The sequence below is a fragment of the Paramisgurnus dabryanus genome, chromosome 11 (genome assembly GCF_030506205.2).
Source record: "Paramisgurnus dabryanus chromosome 11, PD_genome_1.1, whole genome shotgun sequence".
Lineage (NCBI taxonomy): Eukaryota > Metazoa > Chordata > Actinopteri > Cypriniformes > Cobitidae > Paramisgurnus > Paramisgurnus dabryanus.
The window spans coordinates 13882825-13908295 of NC_133347.1; the positions used below are offsets into that span (position 1 = coordinate 13882825).

Sequence of the window (25471 nt, forward strand, 5' to 3'; positions counted from 1 at the left end):
CAATGTTTCAAAAAAGAATCAGGAGGTGTAAAAATATTACAAAAGAACCTCAGGATGAAACATTTTAAGGATAACATTGCCCGGCCCTTTCAAACAAATCCTTAAGATATAAGTAGATATTTACTTAAAATACATAAAAATTTACCTTTTACCTGTTTTTACTTCTACCTCACCGCATTTACATTCTTCCGCCAAGTATTTTGTACATTTTTGTCTGACTATTTCTTTGGGGAAATGAGATTCGATTGAAGATGTGTGACCCTGTCTGTAAAATCCCTTTTTAAAGGAAAACACCACCGTTTTTCAATATTTTACTATGTTCTTACCTCAACTTAGTTTGTAGCACTTCAACCTCGGCACGCAGTAACATCATAAGTCCTGACTAATCCTCCTCTCGCTCAAACTTCTGTCAATATCAATGCGCCTGAGGTCGAAGTGCTGCAAACAAAGTGCTCTTTCGCCATACAATATAGTTCTCATTTTTAATCAGCTTTAAAAAAATGCCACGTTTTGTTTTGCGCCACCATGCTTACTTGTGTAACTACTCATGTAACAGTGAAAACATGGAAGTGTTTGGTGGCTTCTAAATTCATCCCTGTTTGGATCCTAAGGAATGAATGGGGCTAGGCTAAATGCTAACACATTCACAACACGCTGTATAAAGATTAAGTGCACGCATTGAATAAAGATAGGTATGTATTAATTCGTCTAAGTTTAGGTGAGAAAATTTTTGAAATTTTGAAAAATGGTGGTGTATTCCTTTAAGTTTCATAATCTAATTATGAGAATAAGAGCATCAAAGTTTGATTTTAATCATTGATTTCAGATTGAAGGTTATCAAGGTTATATTTTCACAGAATGTTCTTGACATTATTAAACCGTAAATCACACACAAAAAAAAAAACAATCAGGGTCACATACATCAATGCACACCACAGTAAACCAAACCTACAATACAAAACCACTATAGGCTAATGCAGATAAAATAGAAACAAGCACGTGAAAAATCACAATATATGGTATATAGTTTATAATTATAAACAAACAGAACTACAATATTATAATCACTTTAATACAGTATGTATCCCCAGCGCAGTCCATAAGTGGTCTGAATTTTTTTCCTCAGCTATGACAGTTCAAATTTAAACATTTTGGTTGGCTTAGTGGGCACTGTTGCCTTACAGCAAGAAGATCCCGGTTCAAGCCCCAGCTAGGTCAGGTGCCCTTTCTATGTGCAGTTTGCATGTTAAGTTTATGTTTACTCCATGTACTCCAGTTACCTTCCAGAGGTCAAAAACTTGCAGGTTAGGTGAATTGGAGATGCCAAATTGCCCATCGCATGTATGGATTAACCACTTCTTTCCATGAATACAGCTATAGATGCTGGAATGGCATTAAAGCAGACATATCATGCTTTTAAATCTGTCCTTTTTACATATAAATCATCTATTTGTGGTCTATATAAAGCGAAACTGCAATGCTTGGGTCTGAATTCCTCATTATTATAGCCCCACAGGCCCCCTTTCTACCCCTTTTCTGATGTGCATCTGAGAGCAACTCGTTTTGGTGTCTTTTTAAATGCACGTCATACCCTGCCCCCTCTCCAGGTTGCAGAGGTGACACTCGGTTAAACTCCACCCCGTTCGGCCATTTTTGTAGTTTTATAGCAGAGATACGATTATCTAGCTGCACAGAAGCTTTTTATTTACTCGTTATTCACAAAATGTCAACAACGGAAGACTTGTCTATGTTCGCGCCAGAGTCGGAAATGGAGCGAGATGAAAATTAAGACGACGAACCTGCAGAACAACGTCTTCATATGGAGGTATCGCAATGGTGTGTTAATGCCGGCTGTCTTATTTCAGAATATTAACAATTATAAAGTTGACTATTACTCTTAGTTAATTGTAAGTTGTTGTAATATGCTATAACTTAATCCCGGGTTGATGACCACATGCGACATCGGCAGTCTGCAGCCTTCGGATTGAGAAACAGCACTGCTAAACCATGACAACCGTGTACTTTACTGTTTAAAAAGTTATTTACAGCTTACCGAAGTTCTCTGCTCGTCGTCTCCGAAGATAGAAGTAATTGACCCCTCAATCAGACGAAGTCTATCGGCAAATCCTACTTTATACTGGTGAAGGTGGGTGAAATAGTTATCCTTGAAGTGCTTCGCGCACTAAAAAATGAGATTTCCGTGAAAAATAAAACTCAACCAGGCACAGGTTCAACAACCGAACATTTTGATTTACTCTCTCGTAACTTCTGCATCCTTGAGCTTGGACTACAATATCGCAGCGAGAAATTGAAAATGGCGGATTGCTCGTAGTGTTGGGCTGGAAGTCTATGTCCTTATTTAGCAGTTCCGCTGCAAATACTGTGACGTAATTGTTCAAAAAACGTAATAGATAATAGAAAAATCAGAACCGGTTGAAAAATATGACCAAAACAGAATATAAAGATATCAACAAAGCACCTGAAGAGACTAATTTCAACTTTTATTTACTTCTAAACACTACAAATATACAACAAAATGCATTTAAGAGCTAAGAAAGTGGATTTAACATGATATGTCTCCTTTAAGAATAAATAACCAAACAAACAAAAACTAATACTTTTGGCTAGTATGCATTACACACTTAAAATAATATTGTACAGTAATCATAGTTAGATTAATCCAAAGAGCCATCCATGATTTTACAAAGTTAAACTATGGTTACTACTATGCAAGACTGGAAATGGGCATAAGCTGATTTCCCATGCAAAAAAAGATTAAGTCTCATGAAAGAGAAAGCACTTAATTTATCTGCATTCTCTCACACATTAAGATTTGTCTCCATTGGAAAACAGTTATATAAAAGGAGTACGTACTAAAGGAAGCAAAAGATAAAGGGTGCAGTGTATTCTGCTCTATGAGCCTTTACTCTCCTACACAGGTTGATCCACAATATGACTCCGTGCTGAATTTTAATCACAACCTCTCCTACACAGCGGCCTGATCGCGCATACACAATGAAGGTCCAACCCGCACCAGCCACTTGCCTTAAACACTACAGGATATCCTGCACTGCAGTCCTGCACCGATGCAATACAAATCCAACTCATTTTAATCTACACACACGGTGATGCATGCATCTGTACGCACCATGTGCCCAAACAAGGCTGGACCGAATACACACTACAGACAAGAACAATCTGAGGTGCAATAGAGAGGTCGATTCCTCAGCAATGCAGAGAGAAAGACAAACAACCAAACTATCAGCAGCACACGGTGTGGTCCGTTACACTTCTGTCTGATTTCGTTCTTTTCAGATTCATATGGAGCCTCTTGACACAGCACACGCTGAGAAAGATATTGACAGGCTCGAAGCTATTGACATGAACTTCACAGCGGACTTCTGTCCAACAGTTTACGCTGCATTACATCATCCCAGTGTGGACCTGATAAAGGACCACTAACAAAAAGTGTGGCATCTGGGGCCAGATCTTAATCTGAATATTTTCATTATTTATTTGTTGAGTCCACCCACAAGCTGAAAGATTCAGACGAGCTTTATTGGAAATTAAATAACTACTAGCAAAGACCTGAATCGGTAATAACAACATCATTATACATTTGTGACCGATTAAGCATGCTATCTCAGACCCAGGAGCCAGAATGTGTCCGGATAAGGGCCGACATAGGTGAGAGTCTGTCGTCTTATGTAACGTTCAGGCTCGATGGCACAGCCAGCTGCTTCTTCGATGGCCTGGAAACAGTCCTATTGTGACAGACTGTTGCACTCAATTTCAGTTTTGTAAGACAGACATAGTGAAAAAAAGAAGAGACAGCCTCTTGCGCTACTTCTGTTTTCTAGTATCCTACTTTCTAGACTTGTACAAATCCCCATGCAGTGCTAGTAAATATTACAAAATACAAATATTACCCTGGCTGTGAAAACCCAGCTTAAGTCAGTTTTTGTGATTTACTGTTCTGTACATAAAATCATCCTACATAATGTCAAGAACGCAACCTTTATATCTTTAATATTGACTGAGTAAGGGCATGTCAAAGATTAAAATCAATGTGAAATGAAAACTTTGATGCTCTTATTCTCACAATTACATTATAAGACATTAGCCTGGATATTACAGACATGGTCACATATCCATTACATAACTCGCTCTCCGTCACGTACAAACATACTGTACATCTTAAACTGTTAGACAGGCATTTTTTTATTGACATACACACACAGCTAGCATGGGAGTTATAAAAACCCCACTATATCCTCAACTATGCAGTAAAAGAGCCCCCAAGCCTGTACTTACTGTTTCTGCAGTGAGCTTCCCAAACTACTAGGGGCACCATCTCTCTCCCTTTCCCTGTCTCGGTCCCTGTCTCGGTCTCTCTCTCGCTCCGTGGCATTGGGTCCAGACAGGCTTTGGCCGAGCCTTGTGTGTGTATTGGCACTGACTCTACGGTCCCGTGGCGGTACCGGTGGAGGAGGTGGTGGGGGCGCTGGAGCCGGGATGGGGATCGGTATAGGCCCGCTGTTGTGGCTCTGATTGGCGTAGATGTGGGTGGATGCGTGAGCATGGGATGTGGGGGTCTGGGTGGGGTGAATGGGAGGCGGAGGCGGGGGAGGGAATGGCTGGCGGTCCAGCCGCAGGTCCTTGTTCTCCTGGCTGAGTCGGTCCAGTTGAACTTCCAGCTCCTCGATGCGGCGCCGCTGTGTTTCCAAAAGCTTCTGTTGGCTCTCAATGATGTTGTTGAGCTCCAGAAGGTACTCCACCGCCCGGTTAGGGCTCTCCGGGGTGCCCTGCCCAGCATCCATGCTGAAAGATCCGCGTGACAGTCACTGTCTGCTGGGCTGAGAGATGAACTCTTCTGGGATCACCCTGCAGGTGCAAGCCCTCCCCCCCACGTCACACGGGTGGGGGGGAGAGACAAAAATGTGCTTGTGTTAGAGTAGGGTAAGCAGAGCAAAACAGGTGTCACTTTCAACCAGAGATGCTCTCAAAGTCAAAAACAGCTTTGGTAGTCACTGTATTGGATTTAGGTAAGGGCAGATTTCCATCATGGGAAGATTTGTCAGCTTGTGTTTTACGACGAGTGTGAGCATGTGTGTGCGGGTTTGTCAGTGTGCGGATGTAAAATGAGAATTCCTAATCTTTTGTCAAGTGTGCCATCTTTCCTCTGCCACCGTGGAATCACTGAACGAAGATCAAAGCCGGTTTGCAGAAACGAATAACATTTTCCTTCTGAAAGTTCAAAATTTAATCAGTCAGTCTGCCAGCGACAACATCAATGAGCAAAACAAAAGTGACATCTATGCTTCAATTTTCCTCCCACGGAGTAATAAAAATGAACGAAAACCAAAATCGGCAGTCACAGAACAGCCAACGCTCACAGTATCATTTTGCCTGTAGTCCATAGAACGGCAAAGACAAGCAGAAAAAGCCAAGTCAGCAAATATCCATGAGTCTAGGGGAGCTGATTTCCTTTCCATCCATCTTGGCGATGTGTGGCTTCTTGTTTTCTACATGTATATTTGAACATCAAATGTCAAGCTCGTCTCTAGCTGTGATATATTCATGACTCACAAGTGTTGGGGAGACATTTTCTTCAGAAGTCATCCTATCCAGAGGCGATGGAGATGTAAAGGCAGGGAGTGGGACCCAAGTTGTTCTAATAAATCCCCTGCAATACTAAATTGGCTTCTGGGAGGTGTGCGCATGTCTTCCAGAACAACCCAGTTCATTTCTCTCTTCTTTTCACCCTCATTACAATAGCTTGTTCTCTATTCAAGCCATTAATGTGGCTTCCTTTCATAGACGCATTTCAAGACCATGCCATTGTTAGGAAAAAGATTTCCCATGACCGATGCATTTTAAGTTTGTGAAGTGCGTTCAGGCCAATATTCGGTTATTTCATAGCCCATATCATGCCTTGTCTCCGTTTTCTTCTTTTTCGAAGCTATGTTTCATTAGTGTTACACAACAACTCATTTTAGCATTCATGAACCCAAATATCCGCACTATATATAGCGTTTCATGCACACGTATGTGTTTTACTCACGAGAGGAGTCCTTGAAAACAATCGCGTCTTCAACGCGTACAGCTGCTGCGATGAGACGCGATATCCACAGTGCGTCGCGACACTCACATCAAGCCGTTTAAATCAATTGTCAGTGATTTTCAAAGCACTCACATATGGCCGTCCTCTTTAATAGTATAAAACAAAACGAAGTACAATCCCTGCTGCAGGATGTATCCGATGCCGTTCGAGTTTTATGCCGCTTTGTGCGATCAGCGCTTTAAAACAGCTGAGACGCGCAATACGGCGCAGCGTCCACGCGCTTCTGTCCACGCAGTGTCACCGTTAAATAACACCCATGCTGATGGCGCACAGATGTCGCAATCATTCCCAGACAAAATCGCAATTAACGGATTAAAGGCTCCGGTGTATGAGAACTAAATGAACTAACCAAACGTCCTATGTCCGCGAGCATACGAGATGCCAGTGATATTCTCTATGAATGAAAAGCTCACATGTTGAGCAGGCGCGCATCAGTGGGGTCCATTCCCTCGTGACGCTCCCCGGACACCCCTGCACCTGACGCCACTTTAAGCCATCAGCTTTCACTGCAGTGTTCCCATGTCTCTTTAGTTTCGCAGAATGTCGGTGATGCCGCGCTCCTCTCTCGCCGCGGTGAAGGGTGACGCAGGGGTTAAATTCATTTCAGTGAGTCAGAGAGGATAAATGTGTTTTTCTTTTCAATCGAGGCTCTGACGTTGGCTCGAGCGCGCAGCGCTAGAGGAACATGCCGGTGAAACTGCATCGCCGTGGTCGGCCATTTTGGAACCAGATCGAATGCAATTCGACGAAAGAGCGGCTCCGCGCGCTGAGCCGAAATGAATGCAGTTTCTCACTTGCGCGCTCCCTCTCTCGCATGCGCACACACTCATTTTAACACTCAAACCAAAACTGCGTGGTGCATTTATTTACTCTGCAGAAGACGAAAGAGATTTACACACTGTCACCTCAACCTATTTTACATTTCAGATAGCAACAGGTGCATTTTAAAACATGCTCAGTGTCATTTTTGGAATTTGTTTTATTAGCTGTTTTAATGTCCACTGCAGTGAAACAGCTTGTGGACTTGCTGCTGTTAATGCAATTTTCGGATGTTCCTCATGCTGAATCACTCTCGTGTTGCACCACGCTTAGCTCTCACTCCTTTAAGCACCCATCCATTTTCTCTCTTCCACCCACTCCTGCTCTCTCTCTCTCTCTCTCTCTCTCTCTCTCTCTCTCTCTCTCCCTCTCTCTTCATGCCTTAGTCATAACTGTGTGTAAGAAAAAAGTGCTAAGCACATGCAGAAAAGAAGCACGAGTACCGCCAGTACTGTTTATAACCTCGTAATGCATATTCAGGACAGCATGACGCTTAATGACAGTTTCGCGTTAAACGCACCAATACGGTGACGCGTTGACTCATATCAGCACAATGGCTGTGTTTCAAAACATGCTGAGCTTTCAAACGCTCTTGGGCAAAATGCTATTTAATTAGGCATCTCATTAGGTTTTAAGACGCAGCCAGTGTGTTGACTGCTGCGACTGTTTCTGGGTCCAAAATTAATCTCCCACCCGTTATGCGTCAACAGTTCATCAGCCCTCTCCAGATGCCAGCGTGTTCTGGTGTCCGAGTCCTCGTTCTCCATACGATTCTTGTCAACTATCATACTGTATACTGAGCATACCGGTCTCTGCTGTTTATGTAAGAGGTGCATGCGGAGGAGAAAAGAGTTGCAGAGGGGAAAAACGAGGGATGGACCAAGCGAGAAAAAGAAAGCCATTTCATTTTTACATCTCCCACACAGCAGCCTTAATTATTCAACTGCATAATTCTCTGTGCATTTTAATATCCATCTTTATTGTAAAGCTGTATCTATCTATCTATCTATCTATCTATCTATCTATCTATCTATCTATCTATCTATCTATCTATCTATCTATCTATCGATCTATCTATCTATCTATCTATCATAAAATGCAATAAAATTTACATTCGTTTTAGATCTTTCCTGTTTCTCTAAGATGTCAAATGCTAACACTAGTCGGAAAAGAAATGCTGGAGAATAAGGATGTGAGCTTCAAAAGTACTGTCATGTTGAACCATCTCCCTCAATCTCTCCCCACAGGGGAGAGTGTTCTCTCATTCAAAGCTTTTCATTCCCTTTTAAAATGCTTTAGATATGTTTTATTTTCTTTAACTTCGCTCATAACAACAACCATGTTATATAAGGAGCTTCATCAACATGTCACATTGGTTTCACAGTTGATGTGTTTGATATTTGCTCTGCAGAGCTGTAGTGGCTTAATGTGGTCCACTTGTCCTGTCCCCTTTTCTGACTGATGTTGGTGAGCAGGAGGGCAACAGTTGGTTTGTAAAATGAATCAGGTCACACACCAGTTATTATTTTGACACTTTGTATGCATGAGGGCTGTGGAAAATGCCTGCCATAACAATAAGCACAAATTGTATTTTCTCACTAAATAAAGTAAAAACTGGTAAGAGTGAAAAATAAATTGCTGTAAGGTTGTTCCTTTACAGAATAGGAGGCTTAAAGGGATAGTTTATCAAAAAATTAAAATTCTATGTTAAATTATTCACCCTTATGTTGTTCTTGGCCTGTATGAATTTTCTTTTTTTTCTTATAAAAACTAAAGAAGAAATTTTTATGAACGATGATGAGCACACAAGTGGTGGACCTGTATAGAATCATATGTCATGCTACATGACCCCTGTATGGTTCTTTGTGCTATAGCACTAAAAATGGTTCCTCTATGATTACAAGCCAAGAACCACTTTTAGTGCTATTTAGCACCGTTTGTTTTTAGAGTGTATGGAATTCAATGGGAACCATCAACTGCGCTTACCATATTTTATTAAAATATCTTCATACTCATTTACCATATTCTTTCATATAGTATTTGTTTACTATCCTTTTAATTGAGATCTCTGACATATATTTAGGAATCAACTTTGTCTCAGATGTCTCTCTTTAAATGCTTTAGGAAAACTGCAAATAGATCCAAATAGATTTGTTTGTCAGCAAGAGTGTAAAGCTATACAACATACATACTGTATATAACATGCTGTATATAGATAAGATCATTTGGTAATAGAAGAACTGGATGAAAATAAGAAATGTCTGACGTTTGACAGAAGACTTGGGTGTCATGGCAAATCTGAGCCCATATAATGATATTACTAAAACATTATAGGTGAAATGTTAAATTACAGAGTGTTTTTTTTTTCAAATAAATCTATAAAAAGAGACCTAAAGGTGCAATGTGTGACTTTTAGCGCCGTCTAGCAGTGGGACTGTGAAATGCAACCAGAACTCTCCCCTCCCTTTCGAAATGCATAGTGAAGCTACAGTGGCATCCACAGGACAAACACATCATCGTCTAAAGCCGAAGGTATACTAGGGCCGTCCATGTACGCCTGGCATCCACATGACATCATTTTCGTCATCAGGAGGGTCCACGGTCATCCGCGCGGACCGTCTGTGTTCTGCCAAAAATTTGAGACCGTGCGGACAGTATACGCGTACAGCAGCGCATGCACGTGAAGATATAGAGACAGGACACTTCACTACAAACAATAACACTAAGGCAATAGACAGCGTTTGCACACACACCATCGTCTTTTCTTCTTTTCTTTTCACTTCTTCCAAGAACAGAAAGCTGTGGAGCATTTTAGTCACCATAATGTTTGATTCCTGATCTTTGTTTTCTTGTTGTTTGTTCTAAACTTTGTTTGCAATGGTGGATCAGCTACTTTTCCTCATCAATCCTATTTTTTTTATGTACTGTAAATGTCGCGAATCAGTGCTGGCATGGCGGCCTGGTAGAGTAATTATTTGAATAAAAAAAAACATTTGTAATGCGTACCACCCGCGGCCACACTTTGAAAGCTGCGCAGACGCGTGCGAGCCGGACGTGGATAAAAAGTAAACCCGGCTCTTTAGACAAGGTAGTAACAAAATGCGATGTATAGAACAGTTTGTCCATTTAGGGCTACTGTAGAAACATAACAGTGCAAAATTGCTACTTCCATGTAAGGAGACCGGCGTTGTATGAAGACAGAAACGACTCATTCTATGGTAATAAAAACAAAAACTGTTTATTTTGTAGGGTCTTTATACACCACTGATAATATAGATATGTTTATTATATTGCTTTCTGTCCTTTTAAATCCTTCTAAAGGTCCCAAATGGCACCTTTAAGCATACCTTTTACCATTTCATCTCCAGTAAATCTTGTTGCTGTCCAGGAGAAACAACTGAGATAGTAAAGAGAACTCATCTGCATTTGTTTCCACAGGAAAGTATAATACTGTACTGTATGTGTGTGTGCATGCTAAGGGGTGTAAAATTCAGGCCAAAGGCATAATGTGTAGCATATTAATTGTTGTAATGTACAACCCTTACACAGCTTACACTTACTGCTGATTATACTTCATATATGAGTGACACAAACCCTCCTCATCTCATCTAAAGCAGTCTGTAGCCTGCTGATTAAAAAGGTCAACATGACATTTCCCCAGTGCTCAACATCCAGCCCCTCTTTCTGCTTCACCTAGCAGCACACAGACACACACCAGCAATGTTTCCTTTTGCGCTACACACACTTGCAGACTAAAAATAAAGATGTCGTGATCTCTCCAATACACATTATTGAGTTTAGTCAAGCATCTTGGGAGAGATGTTTAAATCAACAGATCAAAATTATTGATGTGAGTATAAGCTCTATATGCTGTGGCATAATAGAGACAGAAAGGAGGGGGGAAAGAAGAGCATGTTCGCCCTGTCGTTTTTGAGTATAGGACAGTGTATAATTAGTGAAGGCAATTAGAAAGAAGGAGGTAGAGAAGCGTTCGTGTTATTCTGCACAGACTTTTTCACTGGGGCATCTGTACCCCTTTAAAGGGTCCTAATATACCATTTATGGACAGATACGTCTACATTTGGTACCAATATAGGAGAAAAGGTGTACTTTTTGAAACGGTATTGCCACAGTAACAGGGAATATTTTTTTCAGGTGTGTTGTAGGACCAAATGATTTTGCAGAGAGATCAATGTGATAATTTTTCCTACTGTACATGGTGATTATGTAGGATGTTTTATAGTGTATATGTAGGAGTTTTTTCCAAGTGGTTCAGTGATGTGCATGTGTGCTTGTTGAAATAAAGAATGTTAAAAATTTAGAGGGCACGCTTCCTAGATGATTACCAAGGTTTATACTTACATCCAAAAAGAGGTTCTTGACAGGTTTATGAGAAATGTATATTTTTCACAGCGATTAAAAAATGTACTTCAGACTAATTAAAGGTGCTGGTTTACCAATAAGAAACTAAAGATAATCAGGTCCCATTCAAACATGGCATTGAAATACAATTATCGTCAACAACCATATCCAACGATACTAAAATATACTTTGGGTTGTGATGTGGCGCTCACAAAAAAATGGAAATCATGAAACGCATCTTTTAATCAATTTTATTTGTTTTATTTCTGTAACTGCATGTCATTATTCATAATTCAAAACTCCCTGTTGATGCATTCAAAAACAATACAGTATCTTCATACATATCAAGAGCAACAATTAAAAACCTGTACATCTGTGTTCAAGGTGTCCCCATATGGAGGGCTATTTACACACTCACTCAGCATCTTCCCTGCAGAGGGCGCCACTAAAATAACGGCTACTCGTACGGCTCGAGGTCTCGGGGGAAATCGCTTCAGCAGACCTGGCAGGTAAAAATTTGCAACACACCGCTGCCTGCTTCCTCATTGTCTATACTTTAGGTTCCGGTCCACGTTTCAAAGTTGAAATGAAGAAGAGGACGATTATGTTGTAAAGGTAGTAGGACCGGCTTACACAGGAGCTGACAAAATGATTTTAGCCCCATCTGAACACTTGCAGTCACTGTTTTAGCCACTCGTGCACCCTGACTTGTGGGTGGTGATCTCCGTATGAACTGGATGGGGAAAAGCAAAACAATGACTGCCAATGGGAAGAAATAATTCAGATTGGACGTCTGTCTCATTGTGGTAAAACTCTGTTCTCTCCTGATGTAACGGTTACTCCCTTTACATGACAATATGTCCTCTGGTTTCATTTTTGTGGGCCGTGCTTGTTTGACTTTTTGTTTGACTAACTTTAAAGGTAATCGGTTCACCCAAAAATGATAATAGGCTTTATGCCCAGCTGCACTACTTCCTGAACTTCAGCCAGCTCCTTGTTTCCTGTCTGCCATTATTTGACAAACTGATTAATCCAGGTGTGTCTGATTATTGTTGTTGTGACTACTGAGGTCAGGCACACCTGGATTAATCAGTTTGTTTCTGACTACTGAGGTCAGGCACACCTGGATTAATCAGTTTGTCCAATAATGGAAGACAGGAAACAAGGAGCTGGCTGAAGTTCAGGAAGTAGCGCAGCTGGGCATAAAGCCTATTCTGCCTTTGTTTATCAGACTGTCCAATCAGCTTTTAAACATACAATAGAAGTTAATGGAAACAAACCAGTTGCCTTCGAGCTTAAAGGATTAGTTCATTTTCTTAAAAAAATCCAGATAATTTACTCACCATCATGTCATCCAAAATGTTGATGATTTTCTTTGATCAGTCGAAAAGAAATTATGTTTTTTGAGGAAAATATTCCAGGATTTTTCTCATTTTAATGGACTTTAATGGACCCCAACACGTAACAGTTTTAATGCAGTTTAAAATTGCAGTTTCAACGGAGTTCCAAAGGACTGTAAACGATCCCAAACGAGGCATAAGGGTCTTATCTAACGAAACGATTGCCATCTTTGACAAGAAAAATAAAAAATATGCACTTTTAAAGCACAACTTCTCGTCTGTATCCTGTGACGCTCCAGGGCGACCTCACGTAATTGTGTAATGATGTCGAAAGGTCACGTGTTACATATATAAAACGCACATTTGCGGACCATTTTAAACAATAAACTGACACAAAGATATTAATTAGTATCATTCGACATCCAACAACGTCGGAACGGTCCTCTTTCTCCACACTTGTAAACACTGGGGCGTAGTTTCACATTCATCATCCGTGACCTCTTGACGTGTTGCATGAGGTCGCGCTGGCGAGTCACAGGACCGGAGAAAGACAAGAAGTTGTGGTTTAAAAGTGCATATTTTTAATTTTTCTTGTCAAAAATGACAATCGTTTCGTCAGATAAGACCCTTATGCCTCGTTTGGGATCGTTTAGAGTTACGTATTGGGGTCCATTAAAGTCCATTAAAATGAGAACAATCCTGGAATGTTTTTTCTCAAAAAACATAATTTCTTCTTGACTGAACAAAGAAAGACATCAACATTTTGGATGACATGGTGGTGAGTAAATTATCTGGATTTTTTTTTTTTTTAAGAAAATTGACTAATCCTTTAAAGGGATAGTTTACCCAAAAATAAAAATTCTGTCATTATTTACTCACCCTCACACTGTTCAAAACCTTTATAAGTCTCTTTATTATGTTAAACACAAAAGAAGATATTTTGACCATAGATGGTAAACACACAGTTCAGTTGACATATTTCTTTTCCCACTATGGAAGTCAATGTGTACCGTCAACTTTGTGGTTACTTATTTATCAAAATATCTTCTTTTATGTTCAGTAGAATAAAGAAACTCATACAGGTTGTGAACAACATGAAGGTGAGTAAATAATGACATTTTTGGGTGAACTATCCTTTAAAAAGTATTATAAACATAGTCCATATGAGTTGTGCATTGAATTTTAAGTCTCCATACGATACAGTAGCTTTGTGTAAGGAACAGACTGAAGTTAAAGTAAATATTCAGTAATAAGCTTGCATGACAGCTATAGCCACCATTTACGTCCACTTTAAAAGCAGTCTGGACATTCTGCTATAAATAACTCCTTTTGTGCTCCCCTAAAGAAAGGAGGTCATACTAGACAATAGACAATTTTCATTTTTGGGTGAACTACGACTTTAACATTCTCATTTTGCAAGTAAAATTCTTGTTCTGTACAATGGCTAACTCCTTACAAGGCCAATATAGCAAATTCAAGTTGAAAATTCAAAGCTGAAACACTCCATTCACGTTTTGACATTTCAAAACTGTCAAACTCAGTGGGACAAAGACCCATCTGTATTTTTCTCAGCAGAGGGAAAGAGTATGACATCATTGAATAGCATTTAAATGGCACATTTGCACAGCTAGTAACCTTACATTGTTATAAAAAAACATTGCATCGTTGTATTAATATATCGGTTGGCTCGGAGTATGGCTCATTTGTGAGACTACTTCTCTGACTTTAAATCCTACAGAACATCTAAGGGTCTATACTGTCTCCAGCAAAGGAAACCTATTGGGATGGGGGCATATTTGTTGGGCATGCTGTTTGTTTTCGTGTGGACTACATAGTGATTTCTGTGTCTCTAAATCTTTCTTTTAAAGTGGTATGTCAACCTAAAGAAAGAAAGAGGACCATTAGCTAACACGCTACTGTAAAGCCCACAGCATGTGAAAAACACAAAGGGCACTAGGGGGCAGTAGACCTGTCAGATCAGATTCTATTATGTTATTATTAATAATTAAAAACCAGCAAAAGATGACCTCGGGCTAGTTTGTTTCTGTCAGTGGCTTGTAAAAATAAAGTATCATGCCATTAGGGGATTGTAAGGGCCAATGCTATTACAATAGTATATTCACTACAAACATGCAAGATTTAATAATTATAAGAATTATCATTTTATATAATCAAGCTTCTTGCCAAGCCAGTGGGCATCTTGTTTAAAATGCAGCACGTGTCTCGGGACAGAGACCACATTGCCGTGAACCTGGCGTGAAGGTTGACAGTGCTGTATATTTCTGATATGTGACACATTTGGGGTTCTGTTAAAAATGTGCAGGGTCTATTAATATGTACAGTAAGCGAAATCTGCTACAATAAGGGCAATGCTACAATATTAACATTTTGAAAAACATATCGTCCCCGTCAATAAAAACAAATAAAATAAAAATAAAACATTTACAAGGCGTATAGTTCTTACACAAAGGGGATAATCAGGTACAAAGTCAACAGGCTGGATGAGGATTCTGAGAGCAGTGAACTTCAGATTTAACCTCTGAACGCTTAATACGCATGTAAGAAACCTGATTTAACGTTTTCAAAGTTGCTAAATGCTCACAGGCTGTGTATGGCAACATAACTCGTGTGTGTAATCTTCTATGTAAGCATTTATTGATATGTTACAGCACAGTAAAATCAACCAGTGATAACATTTTTATTATACTTAAAAATTTGAGCCAAATACCATTGCATTTTATTCATCACAAATGATATTACTGTGCGTATTTCTTCCAATGAGCCTGTCAATATAGAGCTTTGCTGGGTGTGAAACAACAGAAAGAGATAGCACTTATTGCTCAGGCAATTCTGAGGTAAAGATCAATGCATAAGCTGGTGGTACAGCATGTCTGATTATCACTGGATCTCAGAAAGCCTTCCCTTGAATTTTTTCGGGATCAACTCGCCAACCTGCATGTGTATTTAATAGTACACAAAATTACGAATCTCATATCTCAGGTAGAAAAATTCTACCACAATTTTTGACCAGTAAGTCTTACAAAATGCATAGAAGCATGTATCAAAATGCCCTTTATTCTTTTGTCCTTTTTTGTCTCCTGAAATGAAGATTCCGCATGATGCTCAATGCTGATTGGCTGAGGGCTGGGGCGTGAGGACCGATCATTTTTCCAATTTTTCTTTTTTGAAATGTCAAGGGCAATGAAATGGGTCTGAAGTAATAAATCAGAAAGCATACATATCACGATGGAAAATCAAAACTTTGGGTCCTGATTCTGAGCTTGAGGGAAGTCTATGTCTCGTATACAGTAAAGGAATATCGCATGAGGCACTTGTAATGGCTCTCTTTCACTTTGACTCACTTAGCTGAAGTTTCGCAGAGCGTGTGCAGAACATTTCCCCAACTTGTGAACCAAGTCTTGCAAAGATATAGATGGTAAAGAGGCAGAACAGTATGGTGTTGCACACTTTCTACTATGCTACGTCGTATGTTCTTTAACTTGTTTATTTGTATCTCTTTTTTTTGGTAAACACTGGATAAAGAAGCAGAAGGCACCTGGAGAGGTTTGATACGGCTCGCTGGCCTTATAATAAAACTTTAGTTCGGTTATCTTCCTTCCCTCCTCTTTCAACTGCAAGACCACCGCACACAGGTGGAGAGGGGTTACAGTCCAGTCACATACAGCAAGCAGCTAATAAAATCTCTTAAATCAAGGGTCGCTCACATCCGCACGTAGAAAAGTTCCATAAAGTTATATCCTAAGGAGCAGAATTGAGCAACCCCGTCTTAAATAAACTTTCATTTTTTTATAATAGAATTTTCTTGCATTCTTATGAAAATAAATGGAAACTATCAAAATTAAAATGGCACGACGAATAAACATGCTATGAAGGACACTATGGATTTTAAACTGACCTTGCATTTACATTTAAGCTAGCCATGATGGCAGCTTTTCTCTCCTTGGCCCCTAGATGGCGATAAAGTTTTGATTGGCATGAGTGGGAGACCACTGCAGTAACTTCCTTTGGTCTCTTAACAGTACCAGTCCTACACAGATGTGAATTAAGGGTGGAGGAGGGACTGATGAGATGATGGTGGTGTAATGAAAACCCACAGATATAGAGACAGAGACTGTATAAATGAGACACAGGCTGTGTAGGCATATGTGCGTGCATGTGTGTATGTGAGATAGAAGAGAGAGATCAAGGAATAGTTCAACCAAAAATCCTAATCTGTCATTATTTATTCACCATCATGTCTTTTTAAACCTGTATGAATTTCCTTCATTTAACCCAAAAGAAGGATTTTGAGTACAGGTTGCTCTTTTCCATGCAGTTACCGTGATCAGAGGCTTTCAACATGGATGCAAAAGTAGCCCATATATAGACATATATGTCTATATATCATTCCATTACATGACCACATAATAAAATCTAAGTCCTTTTAACTTAAAAATCTTGATATCCGCACTAGCTCTCTTTGGCACGTTTAGTAGAAATGATGAGAGTAGTAGTGATGTCTGATCTGTGAATGATGAAAAAAGTTTAACTCATTGATCCGGTTGAATTGATCCTTACATTTCAGGATGTTGCTTACTACATAAATCTACAGTTTTAATAAATAAATATGAAATATAGTGTGTATATGGACTACCTTTTGTAACTCTTAAAGTCTTTAATCCCCATTTTTTAAATTGAACGGAAAAGAGCTATCAGAATTTTTTCCACATTTAAGTTTTCCCATTTCATTGGTTTGGAGCAACAGGAAGGTGGGTAAATAATGACAGAATTTTCGTTTTTTTAAATGATCTATTCTTTCAAGGGAAATAGCATTAGGACCACAGTCCTCCCTTGTTTCGGCTCAGCCTTTTTCCCTCTGAAACCTGAGAGAGTTTGTGAGGGCCGGGGACTAGCCAGGGTCCCGGTGCTGTAGTTGAAGATCCAGGGGCCCATAGAGGGCTGACGTGCTCCGGGGGCCACAGACTCCCCGAGAACGAGATGCTGGCTGCAGAAACACTGACTTCAGAGAAGCTACGAGCTGATTCTGCACCCGACCCGTCGTCGTCATTGTCTAAAGGCATGAGGAAGGAGAACGGCGAGCGATGCGTGACCTCCGGCTTGCTGCTCTTTTTCTTGTCTTGTTTTTCTCTTACAACGCTTTCTCTTTCTTTCCCGTCTTTTGCCTTTCGTCCTGCTCTTCGTCTTTCTTCTTGCGCTCCATCCTCGTCTTCATTTCTCCGTCCTCCCTCTCGGCTCCTCACTGTGCTAGGTAAACTACGTGAACGTATCTGTTGCTCTTTCCTGCTTCCTTTTTTCTGGGAGCCGCCCGCTGCGCTGACGTCTGCCCAGCCCCGTTCGCTATCAGATGCTCCTCTGCGCTCCTCCGATCCTCTTCTTCTGCTCCTTCCCTTTCCCCTCCTCTCTCTTCTCTCATGATCACTGTCATCCACTTGTCTGCTGCTCCTTGAAGGACCATGATCTGGTGAGGATGCATGAGCCTCTTCAGAGAAAAGGGAGGAGGGGGAGGTGACCCCAGCTTCATGGTCTGAGATCGAGAGAGAGAGAGAGATGATGATGAAATGCTATCAGATCATTTTTATGTAAAATAATTAAAGGACATGTCACATATGGTTTGGATAATGGAGGAGTGGGTGGATGACTGACAATGTGATACACCAGTGACTGTTTTCAGATCAGAAAGGGGATATTTCTTGATGTAGTCTTACATACAGACCATTAATGGTTGTAAACAGATCATCTACTTATATTTATGTCAACAGAATCACAGTACGTCAATATCATCTTTAGTAATGTGTACAGTCCACAGTAACAATGCATTTTCATGTTTCTTTAAAGGGACATTCCACTTTTTTTGAAGCTTCCAGCTCCCCTAGAGTTAAACATTTGATTTTTACCGTTTTGGAATCCATTCAGCTGTTCTCCAGGTCTGGCGCTACCACTTTTAGCATAGCTTAGCACTATCCATAGAATCTGATTAGACCATTAGCATCGCACTAAAAAATAACCATAGCCATATCTGACTAGAATATCGCAACTTTTACATTTCTGTCGGTTCTTAGTACACAATGTAACTACAGAAGAGTCAAGTTTTAAATAGGAAAAATATCGAAAACCTTTGGTTATTTTTTAGCGCAATGCTAATGGTCTAATCAGATTCAATGGATTGTGTTAAGCTATGCTAAAAGTGCTAGCAGAAAAAGAGCATATTTTCAAAAAAAGTGGAATGTCCCTTTAAAGACGGGGTGCGTGATTTTTTAAAAACGCTTTGGAAAAGAGAGTTGGGCTGACTACCACTTGTAGCCAATCAGAGGTAAGGGGTGTGTCTACTAACCAAAATTGTTGCTTGGGTTGCGTATGTGTGGGGTGGGTCTATCAAAAGAAGGTCCAGATTCTATTGGGGTAGGGGCGTGTTTGTTTAGGTGATTTTAAATGTCAACATTGGCTTTCAGAGATCATGCACCCCGCCTTTAAATTATTTCCCTTAAAGGTGCAGTGTGTAAATTTTAGCGCCATCCAGTGGTGAGGTTGCGATTTTCCAACCAACGGCTCAGTCCACTGCTCACCCCTTGTTTTTAAAAGCATAGAGAAGCTATGGTAGCCGCCACTGAAAAAACATTTAATTGACAGAGAAAACTTAGCAAAGTAAAAGAAGTTTGCACAAAATGGCGACTTCTACGTAAGGGGACCCTCTGTGTATGTAAATAAAAATGTCTCATTCTAAGGTAATAAAAACATAACAGTTTATTATAAAAAGGTCTTTATACACCCCTGATAATATAGTTTTGTATTTTATTTAGCATTTCTGTCAAGAGATCCTTCTAAAAATTACACACTGCACCTTTAAATTTTTTGGCCTGGACAGTTTTTAATTTTCCCTATATCCAGGTTTTCAATGACTGTGGTAATGCTGATCTAATAAAAAACCTGAATGAATACTGTTCAAGTTACTTATACCTGTATACCAATATACTGCTAAATTTGTAAATCGTTTTGTGGTGGGGCATTTTTTTAAATGCTTTTGAAAGTACAGTGGAAAATTGTCAGGGAATGATGGATGGAAAGACAGTAATGGCATCAAGAGATCAGGTTTGAATTCTTGTCACCTATATGAACATTACAGCTCAATGCATCAAAGCATACAAGTGATGTCACCAAAGACAATGTAATGGAAGACGATCACAGTACAAGCACAATGGAAAAAGACAAAGCAGAATATAAATTTGCGAGGTGCAAGCACAACCAACAGTAACGGGTTACCAACCGCGTGTTTTCTGTCCGGCCGATGACATAGAAGCAAGGTTCACCCTGCTTGGAGTTAGTCATACAAAGAGATAAGCTGGAAAGCTCCACTGGAGAAGAAATCAAGAGAGAGAAAAATATCGACGAGGTTGTGAAAAACAAGAAAAAGATAAAAAAGTCAAGATCGAGGAAGAACAGAAAAGACCACATCCACCAGATTCTATTCACCATCATCCAGTTACGCCAATGCAATTTTTTATTCTCCTTACCGTAATCCGGCACGTATCCGTTGCCTTTCTTCAGTATGAGGTGTATCCGGTTTCCACCCTTCCGAATTTGTTCGACGGCCTGGCTGTGTGTCATTCCGGATGTGCTGTCTCCATTAATCTCAATGAGCTGATCACTCACCTGCAACATCAGTCAGGAAAATCCTTGTTTGTAAAAATGTAAAATCAACAACATTATATAGTCCCAGCATACATCAGAATCATTCTACAACATTGCTATTTTCACACTTTTTAAACGTTTAGATTTATTCATTTAGCAGCCAATGCCAAATTCAAAACAACCTACATATACAGTAAGGTACAGTATACATGTCACAGGAATAGAACAACAATGTATTATTACCAAAAATTGCTGATTGCTAGCATCTTTTAAAAAATGATGTGATTTAGGTATGGTAGTTTGTGTTGTACTGACCTGTATTTTCTGACTCCGAGAGGCTGGACCACCCTCCATCAAGCCAAGCACATAGAGACCCATATTATATTCACTTCCACCTCTCAGGCTAAAACCAAATCCTGTTGGGCCCCTATCTAGATCCACACTGTAGTAATGGGAATCCTGGAGATGGAGAAACAGATGCAGTAATAAGCAATATTGCCTTTTATATGCAACTTAATATAATGTAGTGCAGTGGTTCTCAAACTGGGAGATGGTGCCAGGGGGCCCCAGTTTTATGACTTTTGTAAAATACATTAATTTATCATGAATTCTGTAAACCTCAGAAAAATAAGGCTACTAACCAACAGCACTACGTTTTATAATTTAATATGTTTTGTTGAAATTAAATGTGACATTTTATAACATTTTATGTCATACATTTTCTTTAAGGGGGCTCAAAGGGATACACTGTACACAAGGGGGGCTGCACGCAGAAAAAGTGTGAAATCCTCTGCTGTAGTGTACAACAGATTTTTGTATGTGTATTTGGGTCAGTGAGGTGTCCCTGCACAGTGACATTATATAATTGGATTTAAAATGAATTAAAGTTACATCCTACTAATTCTAATATTGTGGATGCAGCCTATATACCTTTTTCAATATACAATTATATAATCTTTGTTAAAAAACATCCACGTGTCATCTACTGATGTACATGTCTTCAACTTTACCTTCTGCTTGGATCGATGGCCTTTTTTTGATTGGCTCTCAGCATCAAAGTCAGTGTACTCAGGCAGATTATTGTCTAACAGAAATGTAGAGAAACACACGAGTTCAGTCAATCACATTTCCATACATGTACTGTATGTCATTATTTATAAAAGGCTTATGCACCAGCACCCTCTTGTGGTGACTATGGAATGCACATCTTAATATATTCCGTATTAAAAACCGATGAGCAATAAATAAATGCCTTAAATATTTAAAAATAAACAAATAAACTATATTTATTGCATATCTGTTATGTCTGTATAAAGGAAAATTCATCTTAAAGGCGGGGTGCACAATTTTTGAAAAACGCTTTGGAAAAAGGAGTCAGGCCAAGTACCCAAACACACTTGTAGCCAATCAGCAGTAATCGAGATGTCAACTAACTGACATTGTTGCCTGATTGCGTATGTGTGGGGGGGGTCTATCAAAAGAAGGTCCAGATTCTATTGGGGTAGGGGCGTGTTTGTTTAGGTGATTTCAAATGTCAACATTGGCTTTCAGAGATCATGCACTCCGCCTTTAACTTTAAAAATCTTTAAAGTTTGTATATGGGTGGATATGTTTGCCTACTAGTGTTTGACCGCGGTAAAATGGTGAGTCTGAGCGTGTTTCCCGCTCGGCGCAGGATCTGTGCGAGCTCTCTGTGAGGCAGGGTGACCACTGATCGGCCCTCAACAGCCTCCAACTGATCCCCAGGCTGGATCTGACCACTGCGTGCCGCTGGGCTCCCTCGACGCACTGTCACGAACCTGTGACACACCAGAGACGAGGCTGCAGATAGAAAGAGAGAGAAGAGAGAGAGAGAGAGAGGCTGTGAAAATGAACTAAATTCTCATCAAAGTTCTTTGTTTTGTTTCTGGATCAAAGTGTGCTATTGTTATAATAATTTGTTTTTGTTGAGACAGAAGCATTGTTCCACACACATGCTTTCACATTCCAGAACAGGGAGTTTTCATATAAACTCCCATGTAAAATAACAAACGTGTTATAAATCACTGGGAAAAACTTTTCACAAACTGCTAGCAAATCGATGAACTCAAGTCATGGAAATGCATTGAAATAAGAAGATATTGTGAACACTTTTGTTTCATTACTGCTTTCACCTGTGTGCATCTCATGTTCCACGGTTGTTTCCTTGTTTCCTTATTTAGTTATAATTGGATGCTAACACTTATATTTTAATAAAACAATACTTCAGTAATCTTCTTCGTATGAACCAATATTGTCTTACTAAAAGTACAGACCCTATTCTCACCATCAGTGACACCAAACACTAAAGGGTGGTTTCTTTAGATTAAGCAATTAATATGCCTTATATTAGTTACATTACGACATTTAAGTAGTTTTTACAAACATACCTTAAAACAATCATTACCAGTGTGCATCTTTATACAAAACAATGGCACTGATATATTTTAAGATATGTCAGTGCAAGCTGTTTTCGGTTAAATAGCACCTATTTCATTGCTAAAAAATATGTTATTTTGTGTATTTTGTATAATACAATGTGTTTGAGTGGTTTATGGTTAAAAACACATTATTTTCCACATACCATACATTTTTGTAGCTCCAGATTTCACTCTCTTCCTGAAATGCACGGATTTGAAAAGATCTATGTCCCTAATTGGACAGCTAATCTGTACTTTGTGATTGGCCTGAATACCTCTGATGTCAGCAGGAAATGTGACGCTCCTTACCATGTTTAAAAGATTCGGTTGCTAACAGGAGTTAACTTACAGGCTATGAGTCCGAAGCGGGAGGAATTATGATAATGTCGGTCTTGTCTACATCACCAATCCCAGGAAGTAAACTGTTGCCTACAATAAAAGAGATTTATGTTGGATAACTCACATCATCGTTTACTTTGGGGTATGTACCTTTTGCACATCGCGGGCACGTTTGTTGAATTTCTGTGTCGAACTTCTGGGTTTCATCCGGTTTGTTACTTTAAGATGCGTGTCATGCAATATCCACTTCTCGCCGCATGATTATAGGTTTTTTTTACTAAATTACAACAAGAGTTTGATATTTTGAGTTTTCAGTCCTGAGTTTTTATTTTACAGCAACTGTTTGAAAATTTGTGACACTTTCAACCGGTCGGTGTGCTCCTGCTAGACTCGGGGCACAAGTGAAAAGTATGGTTAACAAAATAATATATATCTTTTATCTTGGTACTGACAAAATTTCATCAAAACCTAGGAAGGAGAAGATATTTAAATAAATTGCGAAAATTTGGTAGTCATGTTTGTGGTGGAAGATTAGCAAACGTCCAGAACTGCACGCATCGTTGTAAAAACCATGGGTCTGAGTCTGAATATGACAAACTATTTCTAACTTAATGGCCCATTCCAACTAAAACAGTAATGATTTAATTTGAAAGAAATTAAAAAATTCTACCGTCTGTTCAAATTTCATGCAAATATCTAATGAAATGAGAAAGTTACAAGCAAAAACATGTGAATAAGCAGCATTTTTGGTCACACCACTTCCATTGACGTCCATATCTAACTTTTCCTCTGATTTCTAATATTAAAAATATCATAACTTTCTCAATCCTCAGTGGATTTTTACAATCCAGGTATCTTTGTAAACGCTGATGAATTTTGAGCTTTGGGGTTTTTGAAAATTATTTTCATCATACTTACTAATACACACTTATATACCAAAAGAAATTGTGAATCAGACAAAAGGTGCTCTTTAAGACAGCTCAAACGTGTTTTAGTCAAAGTCTGGGAAACCAGCCCTAAGTGATTCACTATTTACCCTTTTAAACAGTCATGGTAATTGTGACATCACACGTGTCCACTTTTTACTGTAAAAACTCTGACAGGACATTGATAGAAAAAAAGAAAAAAAAGCAGCACGAAACAATGGACACAGTGGGCAGCAGATATGGATAAACATATCAAACGCATTATAAAGGAAACAGATGTTAGAAATGGTTTACAACCTGTTGTGTCCTAAGAGCATAAGCCAAGAAACACACTTTTCCTCATGACATAAAAGAAACTTTTGCATCTGTGGAGGATGTGACAAAACAAAACACAGCCAATCACAACAGTCAATCAGAACAGCCATAGCCAATCAAAACACAACAGGCATGACTACTTTTTTGATTCATTAAACTGTATGCTCTTTATAGTTTTTCTATAAGTGATTTTTGCCTCATAAACTGGAAAGTTAAAAGATTCTTTACTTTGTTTACAGACGCCTACTGTTGATAATTGTGATTTATTTTAGGTAATCCTGTACCTTCCAAAAAAAAACCTTTACATTAAATTAACAGTGGTTAGACACTTTTTGGACAGGTGACCTTTTCTTGTGTAAGTGGACCGTGCAGTGTTGACCAGACCATAGCACTGTACTGTATGCTATAAGGTACCTGAGACAGAAAAATCACTTTAGCTGAGTGGAAAAGGACAATACTGTGCCCTAAATAAATTGGCAACTTTTGGCTGTGAGTAATGAAACAACCTCTTGTGTGTAGTGTGAAGTGAGAGACTCAGTAGAGCGCAGGTGAACGTGTTTAGTGTTTTCTGAAGCGTGTTGAGGTGGAAGCGATGCTCTCTCGCCTCTCCGCATCTACCACTTATCTGCAACTATGTTGTTAAGCGCTGCCAATTATTTACAAACCTACATTATTCATGGGTCTGTCTATTATTCATAACACATTCATGCATTATTTATTGAGTGTAAAACATCTTTGTTAATCAGCACATTGTTCCATACTGTGGGTTATTTATAGAGGTGAATTTACAGTGAAACAAATATGTAAACAGTTTTGTGTTTATGGGGTTATTAAGTAAACACAACAAGTTTTTTTTTGTTATCCCATAAATGCCTCCATCATGAAAATAGAAAGAGATAATAAAGTATAGAGGATGCAGGCACAGCTGTCCATGACCCAGCTGCCAGAGAGACAGAGATAGGGAAGCTTAATGTAACAAGGGTGTCTGTTGCATAACCATTATCGAACACTTCCCAAAATCCTAATCTTTACTATCATGAATGACACAACACAGACACACACATTCTTGACCAGGTTCATAATACAGTATAACACTGAACATATGCAAAAAATGAAGTCATCTTTCAGATGCAAACCAACAAGTGTCTAAATGGTACAAAG

The 25471-nt window shown here is 39.3% G+C and overlaps 2 protein-coding genes across 6 annotated transcripts in view; both read right to left on the reverse strand.

Annotated features, from left to right (window-relative positions):
* iqsec2a (IQ motif and Sec7 domain ArfGEF 2a) overlaps positions 1-6874 on the reverse strand; it is an 88521-nt gene extending 81647 nt beyond the window's left edge. For both annotated transcript variants that reach the window (XM_065246901.2, XM_065246899.2), the window contains exon 1: positions 4315-6874. In XM_065246901.2, coding sequence (XP_065102973.1) covers positions 4315-4820 — 506 coding nt within the window. In that variant the 5' untranslated portion in view covers positions 4821-6874. The remainder of the gene's footprint in view (positions 1-4314) is intronic.
* A 5831-nt stretch (positions 6875-12705) lies between these two features.
* Positions 12706-25471, reverse strand: part of magixa (MAGI family member, X-linked a) — a 46898-nt gene continuing 34132 nt past the window's right edge. For 3 of the 4 annotated variants that reach the window (XM_065246905.2, XM_065246903.2, XM_065246904.2), the window contains 5 exons: positions 21913-22113; positions 21303-21376; positions 20608-20751; positions 20175-20313; positions 12706-18190 (listed from right to left, as the gene is read on the reverse strand). In XM_065246905.2, the coding sequence (XP_065102977.1) occupies positions 17478-18190; positions 20175-20313; positions 20608-20751; positions 21303-21376; positions 21913-22113 (1271 nt within the window). In that variant the 3' untranslated portion in view covers positions 12706-17477. Of the gene's footprint in view, positions 18191-19927; positions 20016-20174; positions 20314-20607; positions 20752-21302; positions 21377-21912; positions 22114-25471 lie in introns of all 4 variants that reach the window. The other variant, XM_065246906.1, reaches the window with a different exon arrangement.